Consider the following 21045-nt stretch of genomic DNA (forward strand, 5'->3'; position numbering starts at 1 on the left):
AACAGTTGTCTCTGTCAGAGGTCAATAAACAGTTGTCTCTGTCAGAGGTCAATAAACAGTTATACCTGTCAGAGGTCAATAAACAGTTATACCTGTCAGAGGTCAATAAACAGTTGTCTCTGTCAGAGGTCAATAAACAGTTGTCTCTGTCAGAGGTCAATAAACAGTTGTCTCTGTCAGAGGTCAATAAACAGTTGTCTCTGTCAGAGGTCAATAAACAGTTATACCGGTCAGAGGTCAATAAACAGTTGTCTCTGTCAGAGGTCAATAAACAGTTGTCTCTGTCAGAGGTCAATAAACAGTTATACCTGTCAGAGGTCAATAAACAGTTGTCTCTGTAAGAGGTCAATAAACAGTTGTCTCTGTCAGAGGTCAATAAACAGTTGTCTCTGTCAGAGGTCAATAAACAGTTATACCGGTCAGAGGTCAATAAACAGTTGTCTCTGTCAGAGGTCAATAAACAGTTGTCTCTGTCAGAGGTCAATAAACAGTTGTCTCTGTCAGAGGTCGAAATCCCAGAGCTGACAAGGTGGACAAATCTGCCGTTCTGCCCTTGAGCACGGCAGTTAACGCCGAACAACTGCTCCCCATGCGCCGATGATGTGGAGGCCGATTAAGCCCTGGTCTAAAGTAGTGCACTATCCCTATAGGTGCTGGTCTAAAGTAGTGCACTACCCTATAGGCCCTGGTCTAAAGTAGTGCGCTATCCCTATAGGTGCTGGTCTAAAGTAGTGCACTACCCTATAGGTCCTGGTCTAAAGTAGTGCACTACCCCTATAGGTCCTGGTCTAAAGTAGTGCACTACCCTATAGGCCCTGGTCTAAAGTAGTGCACTACCCCTATAGGTCCTGGTCTAAAGTAGTGCACTACCCCTATAGGTCCTGGTCTAAAGTAGTGCACTACCCTATAGGCCCTGGTCTAATGTAGTGCACTACCCCTATAGGTTCTGGTCTAATGTAGTGCGCTATCCCTATAGGCCCTGGTCTAAAGTAGTGCACTACCCTATAGGCCCTGTTCTAATGTAGTGCACTACCCTATAGGCCCTGGTCTAATGTAGTGCGCTATCCCTATAGGTCCTGGTCTAAAGTAGTGCACTACCCTATAGGCCCTGGTCTAAAGTAGTGCACTACCCTATAGGCCCTGGTCTAAAGTAGTGCACTACCCTATAGGCCCTGGTCTAATGTAGTGCACTACCCTATAGGCCCTGGTCTAATGTAGTGCACTACCCCTATAGGTCCTGGTCTAATGTAGTGCACTACCCCTATAGGTCCTGGTCTAAAGTAGTGCACTACCCTATAGGCTCTGGTCTAAAGTAGTGCACTACCCCTATAGGCACTGGTCTAAAGTAGTGCACTACCCTATAGGCCCTGGTTTAAAGTAGGCCAATATATTGGGAATAGGGTGCCATTTTTAATGCACACCCAGTCTGTTAAGCTCCTATTGAGATAGGTTGGGCTTTATACAGCTGTCTGTCTGCCTGACTCTGTCTGGCTGTCTGTCTGCCTGCCTGCCTGCCTGACTGTCTGCCTGAATGTCTGCCTGTCTGCCTACCTGCCTGTCTGTCTGCCTGAATGTCTGCCTGACTGTCTGTCTGCCTACCTGCCTGTCTGCCTGACTGTCTGCCTGAATGTCTGCCTGCCTGTCTGTCTGCCTGTCTGTCTACCTGTCTGTCTGCCTGACTGTCTGTCTGCCTGTCTGTCTGCCTGGTGCAATTGGATCACTACAGCGCTTTTATAAAATGTATGGAAAGAATTGTATTTCTTTTTAATCAACGTATGTAAATGAATAATTATAATTGCCTGTGGTACCACAAACAAAACAGCTATTTGTATTTATAAATATTGATGAGTATTGATCATTCTTATATGCTGTAAATGTATTACTGAATTACATATATACCCTGACAGACTATTCCTATTCAAGGTATTTGAAAGTATATATGTGGTGTGTTTTCTTGTATAGGTATTTAAAAGTATATATGTGGTGTTTTGATACAGTATTTTGTTTGTTCTTTAGACACCCTCTTCCTCTGCTGTTGACTGTTACATGCTGACGACGTTTATCGATGTTGTCATTGAAAGAAAATAACTATTTCATTTATTTATTTTTATTTTTTATTTCACCATTTATTTAACCAAGTAGTTCAGTTGAGAACAAGTTCTCATTTGGTACAGTGGGATTCGAAATGGTCAGTGATCTGTTTGTGAACTTGGCTTTCGAAGACTTTAGAAAGGCAGGGTAGGATGGATATAGGTCTGTAACAGTTTGGGTCTAGTGTGTCTTCCCCTTTGAAGAGAGGGATGACCGCGGCAGCTTTCCAATCTTTGGGGATCTCAGACGATATGAAAGAGGTTGAACAGGCTAGTAATAGGGGTTGCAACAATTTTTAGAAAGAGAGGGTCCAGATTGTCTAGCCCGGCTGATTTGTAGGGATTTATTTTTTGCAGCTCTTTCAGAACATCAGCTATCTGGATTTGGGTGAAGGATCGTTATAATCTGAGCTAATGGCCCAGAACTGCAGGTAACTCTGAGCATTATAATCTGAGTATGTATAGGTTGAGACAGCATGTGTGGTAGAGAGAGAGAGTCCAAAACAGCAGGTACAGGACAAGGGAAGCATGTCCGGTAAACAGGTCAGGGTGTTCCATAGCTCCAAACTGGAGCAGCAGCACGGCCAGGTGGACTGGGGACATGACTCCTGGCTGTCCCCAGTGTATATATACACCATACGTACCCTATATACACCATACGTACCCTATATACACCATACGTACTGTATATACACCATACGTACCCTATATACACCATACGTACCCTATATACACCATACATACTGTATATACACCATACGTACCGTATATACACCATACGTACCCTATATACACCATACGTACCCTATATACACCATACGTACTGTATATACACCATACGTACCCTATATACACCATACGTACTGTATATACACCATACGTACCCTATATACACCATACGTACCCTATATACACCATACGTACTGTATATACACCATACGTACCCTATATACACCATACATACTGTATATACACCATACGTACTGTATATACACCATACATACTGTATATACACCATACGTACCCTATATACACCATACGTACCCTATATACACCATACATACTGTATATACACCATACGTACTGTATATACACCATACGTACTCTATATACACCATACGTACCCTATATACACCATACATACTGTATATACACCATACATACTGTATATACACCATACATACTGTATATACACCATACGTACCCTATATACACCATACGTACCCTATATACACCATACATACTGTATATACACCATACGTACCCTATATACACCATACGTACCCTATATACACCATACATACTGTATATACACCATACGTACTGTATATACACCATACGTACTCTATATACACCATACGTACTGTATATACACCATACGTACCCTATATACACCATACATACTGTATATACACCATACGTACCCTATATACACCATACATACCCTATATACACCATATGTACCCTATATACACCATACATACTGTATATACACCATACGTACCCTATATACACCATACGTACCCTATATACACCATACGTACCCTATATACACCATACATACCCTATATACACCATACGTATTGTATATACACCATACGTACTGTATATACACCAGACGTACTGTATATACACCATACATACTGTATATACACCAGACGTACCCTATATACACCATACATACTGTATATACACCATACATACTGTATATACACCATACGTACCCTATATACACCATACGTACCCTATATACACCATACGTACCCTATATACACCATACGTACCCTATATACACCATACATACCCTATATACACCATACGTACCCTATATACACCATACGTACCCTATATACACCATACGTACCCTATATACACCATATGTACCCTATATACACCATACATACCCTATATACACCATACGTACCCTATATACACCATACGTACCCTATATACACCATACGTACTGTATATACACCATACGTACTGTATATACACCATACGTACCCTATATACACCATACCTACTGTATATACACCATACGTACCCTATATACACCATACGTACTGTATATACACCATACGTACCCTATATACACCATACGTACTGTATATACACCATACGTACCCTATATACACCATACCTACTGTATATACACCATACGTACCCTATATACACCAGACATACTGTATATACACCAGACGTACCCTATATACACCATACGTACCCTATATACACCATACGTACTGTATATACACCATACGTACTGTATATACACCATACGTATACACCATACGTACCCTATATACACCATACGTACCCTATACACCATACGTACCCTATATACACCATACGTACTGTATATACACCATACCTTGGTTGTTAAAGCAGTACTGGTATATATTTTCTTTCTGTGCTTTTTCCAGTAGTCTCACTGTGCTTTGGTGATGGGAGTATTGATGCTGCTGTGGTGGTGACATCATCACTAAGGGCCTGGCTGGCACCTTACAGTGTATATATTTTATTATTACCGTCAGTGGTGTTGATGTTGCTATTCATCTCCTGTGTTGGACCACCAACCCATGTTATGAATGTGTCTGTTGTGAGATGACTACGGTATAATTATGTGACTTATTAAAATAAACATTATGACACAACAACAACAAAAACTGAACAGGTGCTCTAGTGTCTCTTAAACTCACACAATATGTTGTTTGAATTGCAGACTGACTGCCGCTTTAAAACAGTGACGGCAGCAATAAACAACAGTAGGCTACAGGGATGCACAATGATGGGACTTCGGGGGTAAAACAAGAGACTTGAAAAGGTGTGAAGGAACTGGGTAGAACACCAGAGCTGGTGAAAGTTCTAAATTAGAATAATGGAACCCAGTAACACATTCAAAGCCATGTGGTTTCATACCTTACAACCGGAGATGGTTCAAAGTCGTAATTCTACGGCTCCAACTCCAGACAGTTCCATAGTAGGTGAATTATTGTACTTTTGAATTTAAGGCCTGAGGAAGAGTCTATAGTCATGCAAATGAAATAGCAAAATTGCCACCGTGTGGTAACAACTGATAGTCCATCAACATTACCGGCAACAAAAAAACTTGAAAGGAGGGAATTATATTCGATTAATTAAATACAGTAATAATAATAATACCGGTCAAATTATCTCATAATTAGCCAAGAAACAAACAGTTACGTGACTATCCGTCGTATTTAAAAAAAAAATGCATCACAAGTATTTGTAAGTTGTTATTTTCAGCTTAATAACAGGCTGCATGAGCAGGAAATCAGGCCACGCATGTTTGGTTGCAGTGTGGGAACGCAACCACACGGGGGCGCTGTGGAGGATTTAGTTTCTCCGGGGCTTAGACTCGGCGCAACAAAAAACCAAGTTATTCGCATTTGACCCACTTTCTGATTTGAACGAAAAGGCTGCTCTCTCTCTCTTCCCGATAGATAGTTATATAGCAGGCGGTAGAAACCAACACTTTCCAACCAGATCCGAGAGAGAGAAGAGGGGAACATGGACATGAAAAAGAGAATTCACCTAGAACTGAGAAATAGGACGCCGTCGGATGTAAGTAACTCATTTGATGGATCTAGATCTGTAGGTATTTAAATAGGTAACACCAAAGTTTACGGTGTGTGGGAAGTCATGGCGAGCACATGGGGTCCTCTCATAAGAACCAAGCCTACTGCTAGAAATGTATGTTATTTACAAACTTTACGTTTTCTCCAAATCAAATTTCAGAAGATAAATGTTGTAAACTAGATAGCAAAACTGTATTTGATTTCGTTGGTTTTTGGCACCGTCAGTTTAAGTTAACCGGGTTCATGAGGTAAACAGGAAAATGGCTAAGTAAGAACATTTTACCCAAATAAAAATATAGTTGTATTTCTATATTGTACGCCATCTGCTGCAGTTTTATTTTATACATATGTATATTTTGTAACAAACAGGCTTACTATCAGCCAGCTATAGTAGTTAGCATCAGCTAGCTATAGTAGTTAGCATCAGCTAGCTATCAGCCATCTATAGTAGTTAGCATCAGCTAGCTATAGTAGTTAGCACACTGAACTTAGCTAGAAGCTAGCATAGCAGTAGCCATTATTATGAAACCTCAACGTGTTAGCATGTTGGCTAACCAGCTAGCTACAAAGCGAATCATCACACCATTTTTCGCCGGTTAAAAGCTACCAAATATAGCATTTTTAGTCGACTGAAACTATATTAAATGTACCTTGGCCATGAACCGTTTGGGTACACTTTAACCGGTTAAATATCATTATTTAGTTGGCTAACAACGCGTTTCTACTTTAGCTGGTCAAATAACGCTACATCACGTGTCCAGAGTTTACAAACAGTTCAGTTTCTGAGCATGACCACTATTCAGGCCAAAATAAAATAACTTGGAAACATAAAATGAAACTTTTTGATATAAATACTGTGACTAGCCAGACTTGTCTCTGTCTCGTCTCCCAGGTTCAGGAGCTGGTCCTGGATAACTGCCGGTCCAACGAGGGGAAGATGGAGGGCGTAACGGAGGAGTTTGAGAACCTGGAACTGTTGAGTCTCATCAACGTCGGCCTCATCAACGTCTCAAACATACCCAAACTGGGGAAATTAAAAAAGGTACAGCCGCAATGGTTTGTGTTTATTTTACATCTCCGTACTCAAACGGGGAAAGGGTAGTTAGCCTGCCCACTACGTCTCACTGCTGTAGTACTGTTTTTAAAATAACGTTGTAGGTTATCTTTTTAACCGAAAGTTGGGCCATGTGGAGCGGAATAACGTGTTTACTACCCTCAGCTGGAGGGTATATAAGGTTATATAAAATAAATACAATTTGACATTCATTTGACTAAAAATAATTGCACAATTAAGAATTGCACTGGGGGCATAGTTATTTCACAGTACAGCCCTTACCTATGGTTTTGTAGATCAATGACATGGGGTATCAATCTACTCTGGGAATATTTCCTCCTTCTTCTTCTTCTTCTGTAGTTGGAGCTGAGTGACAACCGGATATCTGGTGGTCTGGAGGTGCTGGCTGAGAGGCTGGTCAACCTCACACACCTCAACCTCTCTGGGAACAAGTTCAAGGACATCAGCACACTGGAACCACTGGTGAGACTGTGTATAGGACGGCAATAGCTGGGAGTACGATTGGTTATAACCTCGTTGTCTAACTTGAAATAAGACTGTTTTACCGCACTTCGTGTGTCTTGTAACCGTGACTACGTCAGTTGTAGTTTGGATGAACTGTCATGACCCCCCTCCCCCCGTTTAGAAAAAACTTCCCGTGTTGAAGTCCCTGGACCTGTTTAACTGCGAGGTCACCAACCTGGGAGACTACAGAGAGAGCATCTTCAAGCTCCTCCCGCAGCTCACGTACCTGGATGGCTACGATATCGAAGACTGCGAGGCCTCCGACTCGGACGGCGAGGGAGACGGGATCGACGACGACGACGATGAGGGTAGGACTTTAGAAATGGCAACTGGTTGACAAACAGGAAGAACAATCGAGGGACAATGTATAATAGCCAAAACTCTGTCACTTATGTCGGGAAAATAGATGGACACCCTTACTTGAATCTGACTGGATGAATAGACCTGTTTGGTTATCAGTCTTTATGATGATGATGATGATGCCCTGGTCAAAAGTATATAAGGGTCTGTTTCTGAAATATCCAACTAATTGAAATGGCACTTAACTGAGCTGATGTTTTCCATAGTCTGTCCTGGAACAGAGGGGGAGGCGGATGTACTCTGATTTTTAGAGGTTACTCGGATACTCACGTCTGGTATGATTGTCTCGTGTGTCGTCTGGAAGGACCCATATAGATCCGCACGTGGGTGGGAGGGGGGGGGGGGGGGGCTACTAATTAGATCAGTGTCCTCGGGATGCGATGTGTTGGCACGCTGTCCTTCCAATCTCTGCCCAGTGCATCGCAGCGTAAATATTTGTAGGCCTGCGTTGACAGGCAAGAGCGGTCTTTCATTCATGTCGTCGCCGGGTGTGTTTTTGAGATTATCGTGCATCGCTGGTGCGATATGTTATATTTGTTGATATTCATTCTTAGTGCGTTATTTGTCCTGTAGAACACAGGGTGGGGGAGGATAGTGGGTCTAATGTTGTCTCTGGTCTGTCCTGTAGAACACGGGGTGGGGGAGGATAGTGGGTCTAATGTTGTCTCTGGTCTGTCCTGTAGAACACGGGGTGGGGGAGGATAGTGGGTCTAATGTTGTCTCTGGTCTGTCCTGTAGAACACAGGGTGGGGGAGGATAGTGGGTCTAATGTTGTCTCTGGTCTGTCCTGTAGAACACGGGGTGGGGGAGGATAGTGGGTCTAATGTTGTCTCTGGTCTGTCCTGTATAACACAGGGTGGGGGAGGATAGTGGGTCTAATGTTGTCTCTGGTCTGTCCTGTATAACACAGGGTGGGGGAGGATAGTGGGTCTAATGTTGTCTCTGGTCTGTCCTGTAGAACACGGGGTGGGGGAGGATAGTGGGTCTAATGTTGTCTCTGGTCTGTCCTGTAGAACACGGGGTGGGGGAGGATAGTGGGTCTAATGTTGTCTCTGGTCTGTCCTGTAGAACACGGGGTGGGGGAGGATAGTGGGTCTAATGTTGTCTCTGGTCTGTCCTGTAGAACACGGGGTGGGGGAGGATAGTGGGTCTAATGTTGTCTCTGGTCTGTCCTGTAGAACACGGGGTGGGGGAGGATAGTGGGTCTAATGTTGTCTCTGGTCTGTCCTGTAGAACACGGGGTGGGGGAGGATAGTGGGTCTAATGTTGTCTCTGGTCTGTCCTGTAGAACACGGGGTGGGGGAGGATAGTGGGTCTAATGTTGTCTCTGGTCTGTCCTGTGTAAAAGAGGGAGAGTCTGAGGACTTTGATGAGGAGGAGGAGGATGATGATGATGAAGGGGTCATTGCAGAGGAAGATGACGACAGTGCGGAGAGTGAGGAGGTAAGATCCGGCCCATGGAGGGGGCTATTTTTGTATTTATAGGATTTCGGGGGGGGGACTCTGTATACTTGTATACAACCAATTTTCAGTGCAGCCCTCGAACTGGTTGAACACCGACTGCACCCCCTGAAAAACAAATTGGGGGTAACGGGATGCCTCGGACTTTAACAATATTCTAAAAGTAGGCCCGACTCCCTAAATACAGCCTCTGCTGACACCTATGAGTTTCTTATATGAACCCCACACCGTTTCGCATGATCAACAAGTTAGCGCGCTAACGTTAGCTAACCCTGAAATCTACACTGCAGACGTTAGCACACATCCCTGGGTCTCTCCCTCATCCTCCACATACAACACCCATTCTGCCAGTCCCATTCTGTTAAAGGTCCCTGGGTCACTCCCTCATCCTCCACATACAACACCCGTTCTACCAGTCCCATTCTGTTAAAGGTCCCCAAAGCACACACATCCCTGGGTCTCTCCCTCATCCTCCACATACAACACCCGTTCTACCAGTCCCATTCTGTTAAAGGTCCCCAAAGCACACATCCCTGGGTCACTCCATCTTTTCAGTTCTCTGCAGCTAGCGACTGGAACGAGCTGCAACAAACACTCAAACTGGACAGTTTTATCTCCATCTCTTCATTCAAAGACTCAATCATGGACACTTACTGACAGTTGTGGCTGCTTCTCGTGATGTATTGTTGTCTCTACCTTCTTGCCCTTTGTGCTGTTGTCTGTGACCAATAATGTTTGTATCGTGTTTTGTGTTGCTACCATGTTATGTCTTGGGTATCTTTTTATGTTGTAGTGTCTCTGGTTGGGTGTATTTTGTCCTACATTTTCTGTTAGAATTGTTTAATCCCCCGTCCCTGCCAGAGGCCTTTTGGTAGGCCATCGTTGTAAATAAGAATTAGTTAAAAGACTTGCCTGGTAAAATAAATGAAATGACCCTGAAACTACACTGCAGATGGGTGATCGTTGTACGAACTGTTTCTCTCTCTAGGATGGGGAGGTGAACGGAGATATCGATGATGATGATGACGACGACGAAGATGATGATGGTTAGTAGCGTTATCCAATCACATGTCTGGTGTAGGTCTATCCTGGTTTGGTGTAGGCCTATCCTGGTTTGGTGTAGGTCTATCCTGGTTTGGTGTAGGCCTATCCTGGTTTGGTGTAGGCCTATCCTGGTTTGGTGTAGGCCTATCCTGGTTTGGTGTAGGTCTATCCTGGTTTGGTGTAGGCCTATCCTGGTTTGGTGTTGGCCTATCCTGGTTTGGTGTAGGTCACTACGTAGGGTGTTTTGGGACACAGCCAGACACGTTCTTCTGTTTGCTGCCCGTGTCTAAATGTCTTTTTCTTCTTTAGATGAGGATGACTCTCCAGCGAAAGGAGAGAAGAGGAAGAGGGATCCTGAGGATGATGACGATGATGAAGATTCAGTGTCCTCCCCACCACCCCTCAATCTCTGATACCTCCCCACCACCCCTCAATCTCTGATACCTCCCCACCACCCCCTCAATATCTTTGATACCTCCCCTCTACCCCCCTCAATATCTCTGATACCTCCCCTTCAATATCTCTGATACCTCCCCTTCAATATCTCTGATACCTCCCCTCCACCCCTCAATATCTCTGATACCTCCCCTCCACCCCTTCAATATCTCTGATACCTCCCCTTCAATATCTCTGATACCTCCCCCTCAATATCTCTGATACCTCCCCTTCAATATCTCTGATACCTCCCCTCCACCCCTCAATATCTCTGATACCTCCCCTCCACCCCTTCAATATCTCTGATACCTCCCCTTCAATATCTCTGATACCTCCCCTTCAATATCTCTGATACCTCCCCTTCAATATCTCTGATACCTCCCCTTCAATATCTCTGATACCTCCCCTTCAATATCTCTGATACCTCCCCTTCAATATCTCTGATACCTCCCCTTCAATATCTCTGATACCTCCCCTCTACCCCCTCAATATCTCTGATACCTCCCCTCCACCCCTTCAATATCTCTGATACCTCCCCTCTACCCCTTCAATATCTCTGATACCTCCCCTCTACCCCCCTCAATATCTCTGATACCTCCCCTCTACCCCCCTCAATATCTCTGATACCTCCCCACCAACGTTCCCTCAAATTTTTGGCCGAGTGAAAACTTGGTCGTTGTGAAAATTCTGTTCAATTACCATCGTGGGTTTTGCTGTGAACGCAGAGGCTGTACCCACTAAGTCATCGTTTCAGGCTGTGCTCAAGTTGGCTGCTGTGGCTATTTGATCCTAATGTAGGACTACCAGACAGGCCTACCGTCAAAAACAATGGAGAAATTGAATCCCATGATATTTTATCATGGAAATAGCTGTGCTGTCATTCAGCCGAACAGTAGCAGCCAGTGTGTTGTGTTCAGTGTAGGGCTCCATTCCATGAGACTTGAGGGGGGAAACCAGGAAATTACTGAAAATGTCATATTTGATACAAAGGAACTATTTTTTATTTTTTTTATATTTTTTTTACAAAATAAATTGTATTATTATTCCCATACCATTACCACAGAGAATTAAGATATATTATGCTACCCCTCTGCCTATTGGCTGCTGAACTTATTCAAGTCGGTCTCAAAATACAACACTGCCCCTTTAAGACATTTAAAAAAATTAAAAAAAAAGTTCTTTACCATTACTCACTAGATGTCTAGAAATGTACGTTTTGTGCTCTTGTAGGAAGCAATCACTCCCCTATTGCTGACTACAAATGATCTGTAGGTTCTCACTAACTAGAAAAGGATGTGAACATTGTGTTCACATGTAGCTGTCTTTAATCTCACAACAGGCCGTCTACTCAACCTCCGCTGTAAACACAGTCCAGTCCATCTACTCACGACCGGTCATGCTCTAAACATATTCCAGTCCATCTACTCACGACCGGTCATGCTGTAAACACAGTCCAGTCCATCTACTCGTGACCGGTCATGCTGTAAACATAGTCCAGTCCATCTACTCACGACCGGTCATGCTGTAAACACAGTCCAGTCCAAGGTAAATGTCACAGAGCCATATATGGCAACGGTCTATTTGCATATAGGTTTCGGTATGTTTCACTGAATGTGGCTAATATAGCGTTGATTCGGTCACAATTCCTCCCCACCCCTCGGTATGTCACAATTCCTCCCCCGACCCCTCGGTATGTCACAATTCCTCCCCCGACCCCTCGGTATGTCACACTTCCTCCTCCGACCCCTCGGTATGTCACACTTCCTCCTCCGACCCCTCGGTATGTCACACTTCCTCCTCCGACCCCTCGGTATGTCACACTTCCTCCCCCGACCCCTCGGTATGTCACAATTCCTCCCCCGACCCCTCGGTATGTCACAATTCCTCCCCCGACCCCTCGGTATGTCACAATTCCTCCCCCGACCCCTCGGTATGTCACACTTCCTCCCCCGACCCCTCGGTATGTCACAATTCCTCCCCCGACCCCTCGGTATGTCACACTTCCTCCCCCGACCCCTCGGTATGTCACACTTCCTCCCCCGACCCCTCGGTATGTCACACTTCCTCCCCCGGCCCCTCGGTATCTCAGATACCTCTTTGCCTTCTGTTGTCTCAGCCTTTTCCCCCAAATCCCTCCAGCCAACCAACAAACCACCCACCTTTCCCAAACAAGGGGACCTCCCCCCCCAACAGTGCCTGTGTACCAAATGGCACCCTATTGGCTATTTCGTGCACGTACTACTTTTGGTTAGGGCCCACGTAGGTCTCTTTAGTGCACTATATAGGGAATAGGGGGCCATGTAGGTCATAACCAGAGCTTTTAAAATATTTTTTCTTTATCTTTTGTTGTTGTTGCTGTCTGTCTCCTCCCTCCCTTGTGTTTTGGGTTGGACCGGAGCTAGCAGCCACACCCTATCCCCTACGTAGTGCACTACTCTATGGGCCCTGGTCAAAGTAGTGCACTACGTAGGGTACCACTGGGGATGCAAGCCTCCTAGTTGTGGCTTTGTTTTTTTACTTTCTGTAAGTTAAGACAAAATGTACAAAAATTTACTTTGTAAATAAAATCTTAACATTTTGCTCCTTGCTCTTGTATGTCCATCTTCTATTTGTTTTGTGTGGTTTCTATATCGTTGTCTACCGACGTTCTAACTAACCACTTTGCCGTGAACTAGAAAAGGTTTTTAGAGTACGGGACTATTTTCTGTGTTGGTAGGCTCTTGTTTCTCACCCGGACCAGTTGGGGGGGGGGTGAACGGACATTAAAACTGGTTGTCAAAAGTCTCCTCTTGGCCCCCACCTGTTCTAGGTAACTATATGTACAAAAGTACGTGGACATCCCTTCAAATTAGTGGATTCGGCTATTTCAGCCTCACCCGTTGCTGACGGGTGTATAAAATTGAGCACACCTCCATGCAATCTCCATAGACAAACCTTGTTAATAGAATGGCCCGTGCTGAAGAGCTCAGAGACTTTCAACGTGACACCATCATAGGATGCCACCTTTCCAACAAGTCAGATTGCTGCCCTGCTAGAGCTGCCCCGGTCAACTGTAAGTGCTGTTAGTGTGAAGTGGAAAAGTCTAGGAGCAACAACGGCTCAGCCACGAAGTGGTAGGCCACACAAGCTCACAGAACGGGACGGCAGAGTGCTGAAGCGCGTAAAAATCGTCCATCCTCAGTTGCAACAGAGTTACAAAGTGCCTTATCTTAAATGAGTCTGACTTTGGCCAACGTGCTATCATTGGATAATAAACTTGATGATCTACGATTAAAATAATCATTGGATAAGAAACTTGATGATCTACGATTTAAATAATCATTGGATAATAGTCTTAATCGTAGAACATTCAGTAATATCTTATTATTCGTGTCATCCTTCAGCCACGTCTCGGTGAAAAATGGAGCTGGCTGGGTGCATCTGCGTCGAGGGGTGGTGGTGTGTCTATTTGTCAATAACAGCTGGTGCACGATGTCTAATTTTAAAGAAGTCTCGAGGCATTGCTCTCCACAAGCAAACAGGATAATGCTCATCCAGAGGCGGCGCCCCTAGTGGCCGGGGACTTTAATGCAGGCAGACTGAAATCAGTTTTACCTCATTTCTACCAGCATGTCACATGTGCAACCACTATGATCCTCCCTAGACTAGCCTACAACAACACTATGATCCTCCCTAGATGAGCCTACAACACTATGATCCTCCCTAGACGAGCCTACAACAACACTGTGATCCTACCTAGACTAGTCTACAACACAATGATCCTCCCTAGACGAGCCTACAACACAATGATCCTCCCTAGACTAGTCTACAACACAATGATCCTCCCTAGACTAGCCTACAACACAATGATCCTCCCTAGACGAGCCTACAACACTATGATCCTCCCTAGACGAGCCTACAACACTATGATCCTCCCTAGACTAGTCTACAACACAATGATCCTCCCTAGACTAGCCTACAACACAATGATCCTCCCTAGACGAGCCTACAACACTATGATCCTCCCTAGACGAGCCTACAACACTATGATCCTCCCTAGACTAGTCTACAACACTATGATCCTCCCTAGACGAGCCTACAACACTATGATCCTCCCTAGACTAGCCTACAACACAATGATCCTCCCTAGACGAGCCTACAACACACTGATCCTCCCTAGACTAGCCTACAACACTATGATCCTCCCTAGACGAGCCTACAACACAATGATCCTCCCTAGACTAGCCTACAACACTATGATCCTCCCTAGACTAGCCTACAACACAATGATCCTCCCTAGACGAGCCTACAACACAATGATCCTCCCTAGACTAGTCTACAACACTATGATCCTCCCTAGACTAGTCTACAACACTATGATCCTCCCTAGACGAGCCTACAACACTATGATCCTCCCTAGACGAGCCTACAACACTATGATCCTCCCTAGACGAGCCTACAACACAATGATCCTCCCTAGACTAGCCTACAACAACACTGTGATCCTCCCTAGACTAGCCTACAACACTATGATCCTCCCTAGACGAGCCTACAACACAATGATCCTCCCTAGACGAGCCTACAACACTATGATCCTCCCTAGACGAGCCTACAACACAATGATCCTCCCTAGACGAGCCTACAACACAATGATCCTCCCTAGACTAGTCTACAACACAATGATCCTCCCTAGACTAGTCTACAACACAATGATCCTCCCTAGACTAGTCTACAACACTATGATCCTCCCTAGACGAGCCTACAACACAATGATCCTCCCTAGACTAGTCTACAACACAATGATCCTCCCTAGACTAGTCTACAACACAATGATCCTCCCTAGACTAGTCTACAACACTATGATCCTCCCTAGACGAGCCTACAACACAATGATCCTCCCTAGACTAGCCTACAACACAATGATCCTCCCTAGACTAGCCTACAACACAATGATCCTCCCTAGACGAGCCTACAACAACACTATGATCCTCTCTAGACGAGCCTACAACCACTATGATCCTCCCTAGACTAGCCTACAACACAATGATCCTCCCTAGACTAGCCTACAACAACACTGTGATCCTACTAGCCTACAAAAACACTATGATCCTACAACAATATGATCCTCCCTAGACTAGCCTACAACAACACAATGATCCTACCTAGACTAGCCTACAACAACACTATGATGCTACCTAGATTAGCCTACAACACAATGATCCTCCCTAGACTGGCCTACAACAACACTATGATCCTACCTAGATTAGCCTACAACAACACTATGATCCTACCTAGACTAGCCTACAACAACACTGTGATCCTACTAGCCTACAACAATATGATCCTACCTAGACGAGCCTACAACAACACAATGATCCTACCTAGACTAGCCTACAACACAATGATCCTCCCTAGACTAGCCTACAACAACTCTATGATCCTCCCTAGACTAGCCTACAACAACACTGTGATCTTACTAGCCTACAACAACACAATGATCCTACCTAGACTAGCCTACAACACTATGATCCTCCCTAGACTAGCCTACAACAACACTGTGATCTTACTAGCCTACAACAACACTATGATCCTCCCTAGACTAGCCTACAACCACTATGATCCTCCCTAGACGAGCCTACAACACAATGATCCTCCCTAGACTAGCCTACAACAACACTATGATCCTCCCTAGACTAGCCTACAACCACTATGATCCTCCCTAGACTAGCCTACAACCACTATGATCCTCCCTAGACGAGCCTACAACCACTATGATCCTCCCTAGACTAGCCTACAACCACTATGATCCTCCCTAGACTAGCCTACAACCACTATGATCCTCCCTAGACTAGCCTACAACAACACTATGATCCTCCCTAGACTAGCCTACAACCACTATGATCCTCCCTAGACTAGCCTACAACCACTATGATCCTCCCTAGACGAGCCTACAACACAATGATCCTCCCTAGACTAGTCTACAACACAATGATCCTCCCTAGACTAGCCTACAACCACTATGATCCTCCCTAGACTAGCCTACAACAACACTATGATCCTCCCTAGACTAGCCTACAACCACTATGATCCTCCCTAGACTAGCCTACAACCACTATGATCCTCCCTAGACGAGCCTACAACACAATGATCCTCCCTAGACTAGTCTACAACACAATGATCCTCCCTAGACTAGCCTACAACACTATGCTCCTCCCTAGACTAGTCTACAACAACACTATGATCCTACCTAGACTAGCCTACAACCACTATGATCCTCCCTAGACTAGTCTACAACACAATGATCCTACCTAGACTGGCCTACAACAACACTATGATCCTACCTAGACTAGCCTACAACCACTATGATCCTCCCTAGACTAGCCTACAACCACTATGATCCTCCCTAGACTAGCCTACAACAACACTGTGATCTTACAAGCCTACAACAACACAATGATCCTACCTAGACTAGCCTACAACACTATGATCCTCCCTAGACTAGCCTACAACAACACAATGATCCTACCTAGACTAGCCTACAACACAATGATCCTCCCTAGACTAGCCTACAACAACTCTATGATCCTCCCTAGACTAGCCTACAACAACACTGTGATCTTACTAGCCTACAACAACACAATGATCCTACCTAGACTAGCCTACAACACTATGATCCTCCCTAGACTAGCCTACAACAACACTGTGATCTTACTAGCCTACAACAACACTATGATCCTCCCTAGACTAGCCTACAACCACTATGATCCTCCCTAGACGAGTCTACAACACAATGATCCTCCCTAGACTAGCCTACAACAACACTATGATCCTCCCTAGACTAGCCTACAACCACTATGATCCTCCCTAGACTAGCCTACAACACTATGATCCTCCCTAGACTAGCCTACAACACTATGATCCTCCCTAGACTAGCCTACAACCACTATGATCCTCCCTAGACTAGCCTACAACACTATGATCCTCCCTAGACTAGCCTACAACAACACTGTGATCTTACAAGCCTACAACAACACAATGATCCTCCCTAGACTAGCCTACAACCACAATGATCCTCCCTAGACGAGCCTACAACAACACTATGATCCTCTCTAGACGAGCCTACAACCACTATGATCCTCCCTAGACTAGCCTACAACACAATGATCCTCCCTAGACTAGCCTACAACAACACTGTGATCCTACTAGCCTACAAAAACACTATGATCCTACAACAATATGATCCTCCCTAGACTAGCCTACAACAACACAATGATCCTACCTCGACTAGCCTACAACAACACTGTGATCCTACTAGACTACAACAACACAATGATCCTACCTAGACTAGCTACAACCCTATGATCCTCCCTAGACTAGCCTACAACAACACTGTGATCCTACTAGCCTACAACAACTCTATGATCCTACCTAGACTAGCCTACAACAACACTGATCCTACTAGCCTACAACAACACAATGATCCTACCTAGACTAGTCTACAACAACACTATGATCCTACCTAGACTAGCCTACAACCACTATGATCCTCCCTAGACTAGTCTACAACACAATGATCCTACCTAGACGAGCCTACAACACAATGATCCTCCCTAGACGAGCCTACAACACAATGATCCTCCCTAGACGAGCCTACAACACTATGATCCAACCTAGATTAGCCTACAACAACACAATGATCCTACCTAGACTGGCCTACAACAACACTGTGATCCTACTAGCCTACAACAACACAATGATCCTACCTAGACTAGCCTACAACAACTATGATCCTACCTAGACTAGCCTACAACACAATGATCCTACCTAGACTAGCCTACAACAACACTATGATCCTCCCTAGACTGGCCTACAACAACACTGTGATCCTACGAACCTACAACAACACTATGATGCTACCTAGATTAGCCTACAACAACACAATGATCCTACCTAGACTAGCCTACAACAACACTATGATGCTACCTAGATTAGCCTACAACACAATGATCCTCCCTAGACTGGCCTACAACAACACTATGATCCTACCTAGACTAGCCTACAACAACACTGTGATCCTACTAGCCTACAACAATATGATCCTCCCTAGACTAGCCTACAACCACTATGATCCTCCCTAGACGAGTCTACAACACAATGATCCTCCCTAGACTAGCCTACAACAACACTATGATCCTCCCTAGACTAGCCTACAACCACTATGATCCTCCCTAGACTAGCCTACAACACTATGATCCTCCCTAGACTAGCCTACAACACTATGATCCTCCCTAGACTAGCCTACAACCACTATGATCCTCCCTAGACTAGCCTACAACACTATGATCCTCCCTAGACTAGCCTACAACAACACTGTGATCTTACAAGCCTACAACAACACAATGATCCTCCCTAGACTAGCCTACAACCACAATGATCCTCCCTAGACGAGCCTACAACAACACTATGATCCTCTCTAGACGAGCCTACAACCACTATGATCCTCCCTAGACTAGCCTACAACACAATGATCCTCCCTAGACTAGCCTACAACAACACTGTGATCCTACTAGCCTACAAAAACACTATGATCCTACAACAATATGATCCTCCCTAGACTAGCCTACAACAACACAATGATCCTACCTCGACTAGCCTACAACAACACTGTGATCCTACTAGACTACAACAACACAATGATCCTACCTAGACTAGCTACAACCCTATGATCCTCCCTAGACTAGCCTACAACAACACTGTGATCCTACTAGCCTACAACAACTCTATGATCCTACCTAGACTAGCCTACAACAACACTGATCCTACTAGCCTACAACACAATGATCCTACCTAGACTAGTCTACAACAACACTATGATCCTACCTAGACTAGCCTACAACCACTATGATCCTCCCTAGACTAGTCTACAACACAATGATCCTACCTAGACGAGCCTACAACACAATGATCCTCCCTAGACGAGCCAACAACACAATGATCCTCCCTAGACGAGCCTACAACACTATGATCCAACCTAGATTAGCCTACAACAACACAATGATCCTACCTAGACTGGCCTACAACAACACTGTGATCCTACTAGCCTACAACAACACAATGATCCTACCTAGACTAGCCTACAACAACTATGATCCTACCTAGACTAGCCTACAACACAATGATCCTACCTAGACTAGCCTACAACAACACTATGATCCTCCCTAGACTGGCCTACAACAACACTGTGATCCTACGAACCTACAACAACACTATGATGCTACCTAGATTAGCCTACAACAACACAATGATCCTACCTAGACTAGCCTACAACAACACTATGATGCTACCTAGATTAGCCTACAACACAATGATCCTCCCTAGACTGGCCTACAACAACACTATGATCCTACCTAGACTAGCCTACAACAACACTGTGATCCTACTAGCCTACAACAATATGATCCTACCTAGACGAGCCTACAACAACACAATGATCCTACCTAGACTAGCCTACAACAACACTATGATCCTCCCTAGACTAGCCTACAACAACACTGTGATCCTACTAGCCTACAACAACACTATGATCCTCCCTAGACTAGTCTACAACAACACTATGATCCTACCTAGACTAGCCTACAACCACTATGATCCTCCCTAGACTAGTCTACAACACAATGATCCTACCTAGACTGGCCTACAACAACACTATGATCCTACCTAGACTAGCCTACAACCACTATGATCCTCCCTAGACTAGCCTACAACCACTATGATCCTCCCTAGACTAGCCTACAACAACACTGTGATCTTACAAGCCTACAACAACACAATGATCCTACCTAGACTAGCCTACAACACTATGATCCTCCCTAGACTAGCCTACAACAACACAATGATCCTACCTAGACTAGCCTACAACACAATGATCCTCCCTAGACTAGCCTACAACAACTCTATGATCCTCCCTAGACTAGCCTACAACAACACTGTGATCTTACTAGCCTACAACAACACAATGATCCTACCTAGACTAGCCTACAACACTATGATCCTCCCTAGACTAGCCTACAACAACACTGTGATCTTACTAGCCTACAACAACACTATGATCCTCCCTAGACTAGCCTACAACCACTATGATCCTCCCTAGACGAGCCTACAACACAATGATCCTCCCTAGACTAGCCTACAACAACACTATGATCCTCCCTAGACTAGCCTACAACCACTATGATCCTCCCTAGACTAGCCTACAACCACTATGATCCTCCCTAGACGAGCCTACAACCACTATGATCCTCCCTAGACTAGCCTACAACCACTATGATCCTCCCTAGACTAGCCTACAACCACTATGATCCTCCCTAGACTAGCCTACAACAACACTATGATCCTCCCTAGACTAGCCTACAACCACTATGATCCTCCCTAGACTAGCCTACAACCACTATGATCCTCCCTAGACGAGCCTACAACACAATGATCCTCCCTAGACTAG

The 21045-nt window shown here is 44.7% G+C and overlaps 1 protein-coding gene across 2 annotated transcripts; it reads left to right on the plus strand.

The window, feature by feature from the left end:
- Positions 1-5475: 5475 nt before the first annotated feature.
- LOC135516506 (acidic leucine-rich nuclear phosphoprotein 32 family member D-like) lies at positions 5476-13154 on the plus strand. Of its 2 annotated transcripts, XM_064940854.1 has the most exons (8): positions 5476-5675; positions 6582-6731; positions 7104-7226; positions 7390-7576; positions 8977-9071; positions 10078-10135; positions 10443-10549; positions 10664-13154. In XM_064940854.1, the coding sequence occupies exons 1-7, from the start codon at positions 5622-5624 to the stop codon at positions 10544-10546; spliced, it is 771 nt and encodes a 256-aa protein (XP_064796926.1). In that variant the 5' UTR covers positions 5476-5621; the 3' UTR covers positions 10547-10549; positions 10664-13154. The 2 variants fall into 2 exon arrangements, with proteins under 2 accessions (XP_064796926.1, XP_064796925.1); XM_064940853.1 differs by having other exon boundaries at positions 5477-5675; positions 10443-13154.
- The last annotated feature ends 7891 nt before the right edge of the window (positions 13155-21045 follow it).

Source organism: Oncorhynchus masou, chromosome 27 (assembly GCF_036934945.1).
Source record: "Oncorhynchus masou masou isolate Uvic2021 chromosome 27, UVic_Omas_1.1, whole genome shotgun sequence".
NCBI lineage: Eukaryota > Metazoa > Chordata > Actinopteri > Salmoniformes > Salmonidae > Oncorhynchus > Oncorhynchus masou.

What these genes read in the sequence shown, in the direction of transcription:
- LOC135516506 (XM_064940854.1), top strand. Translation starts at nt 5,622, where the DNA reads ATGGACATGAAAAAGAGAATTCACCTAGAACTGAGAAATAGGACGCCG. An exon ending in AACTGGGGAAATTAAAAAAG is followed by an intron (nt 6,732 to 7,103) that starts GTACAGCCGCAA and finishes CTTCTTCTGTAG; the next exon opens with TTGGAGCTGAGTGACAACCG. An exon ending in TCAGCACACTGGAACCACTG is followed by an intron (nt 7,227 to 7,389) that starts GTGAGACTGTGT and finishes CCCCCCGTTTAG; the next exon opens with AAAAAACTTCCCGTGTTGAA.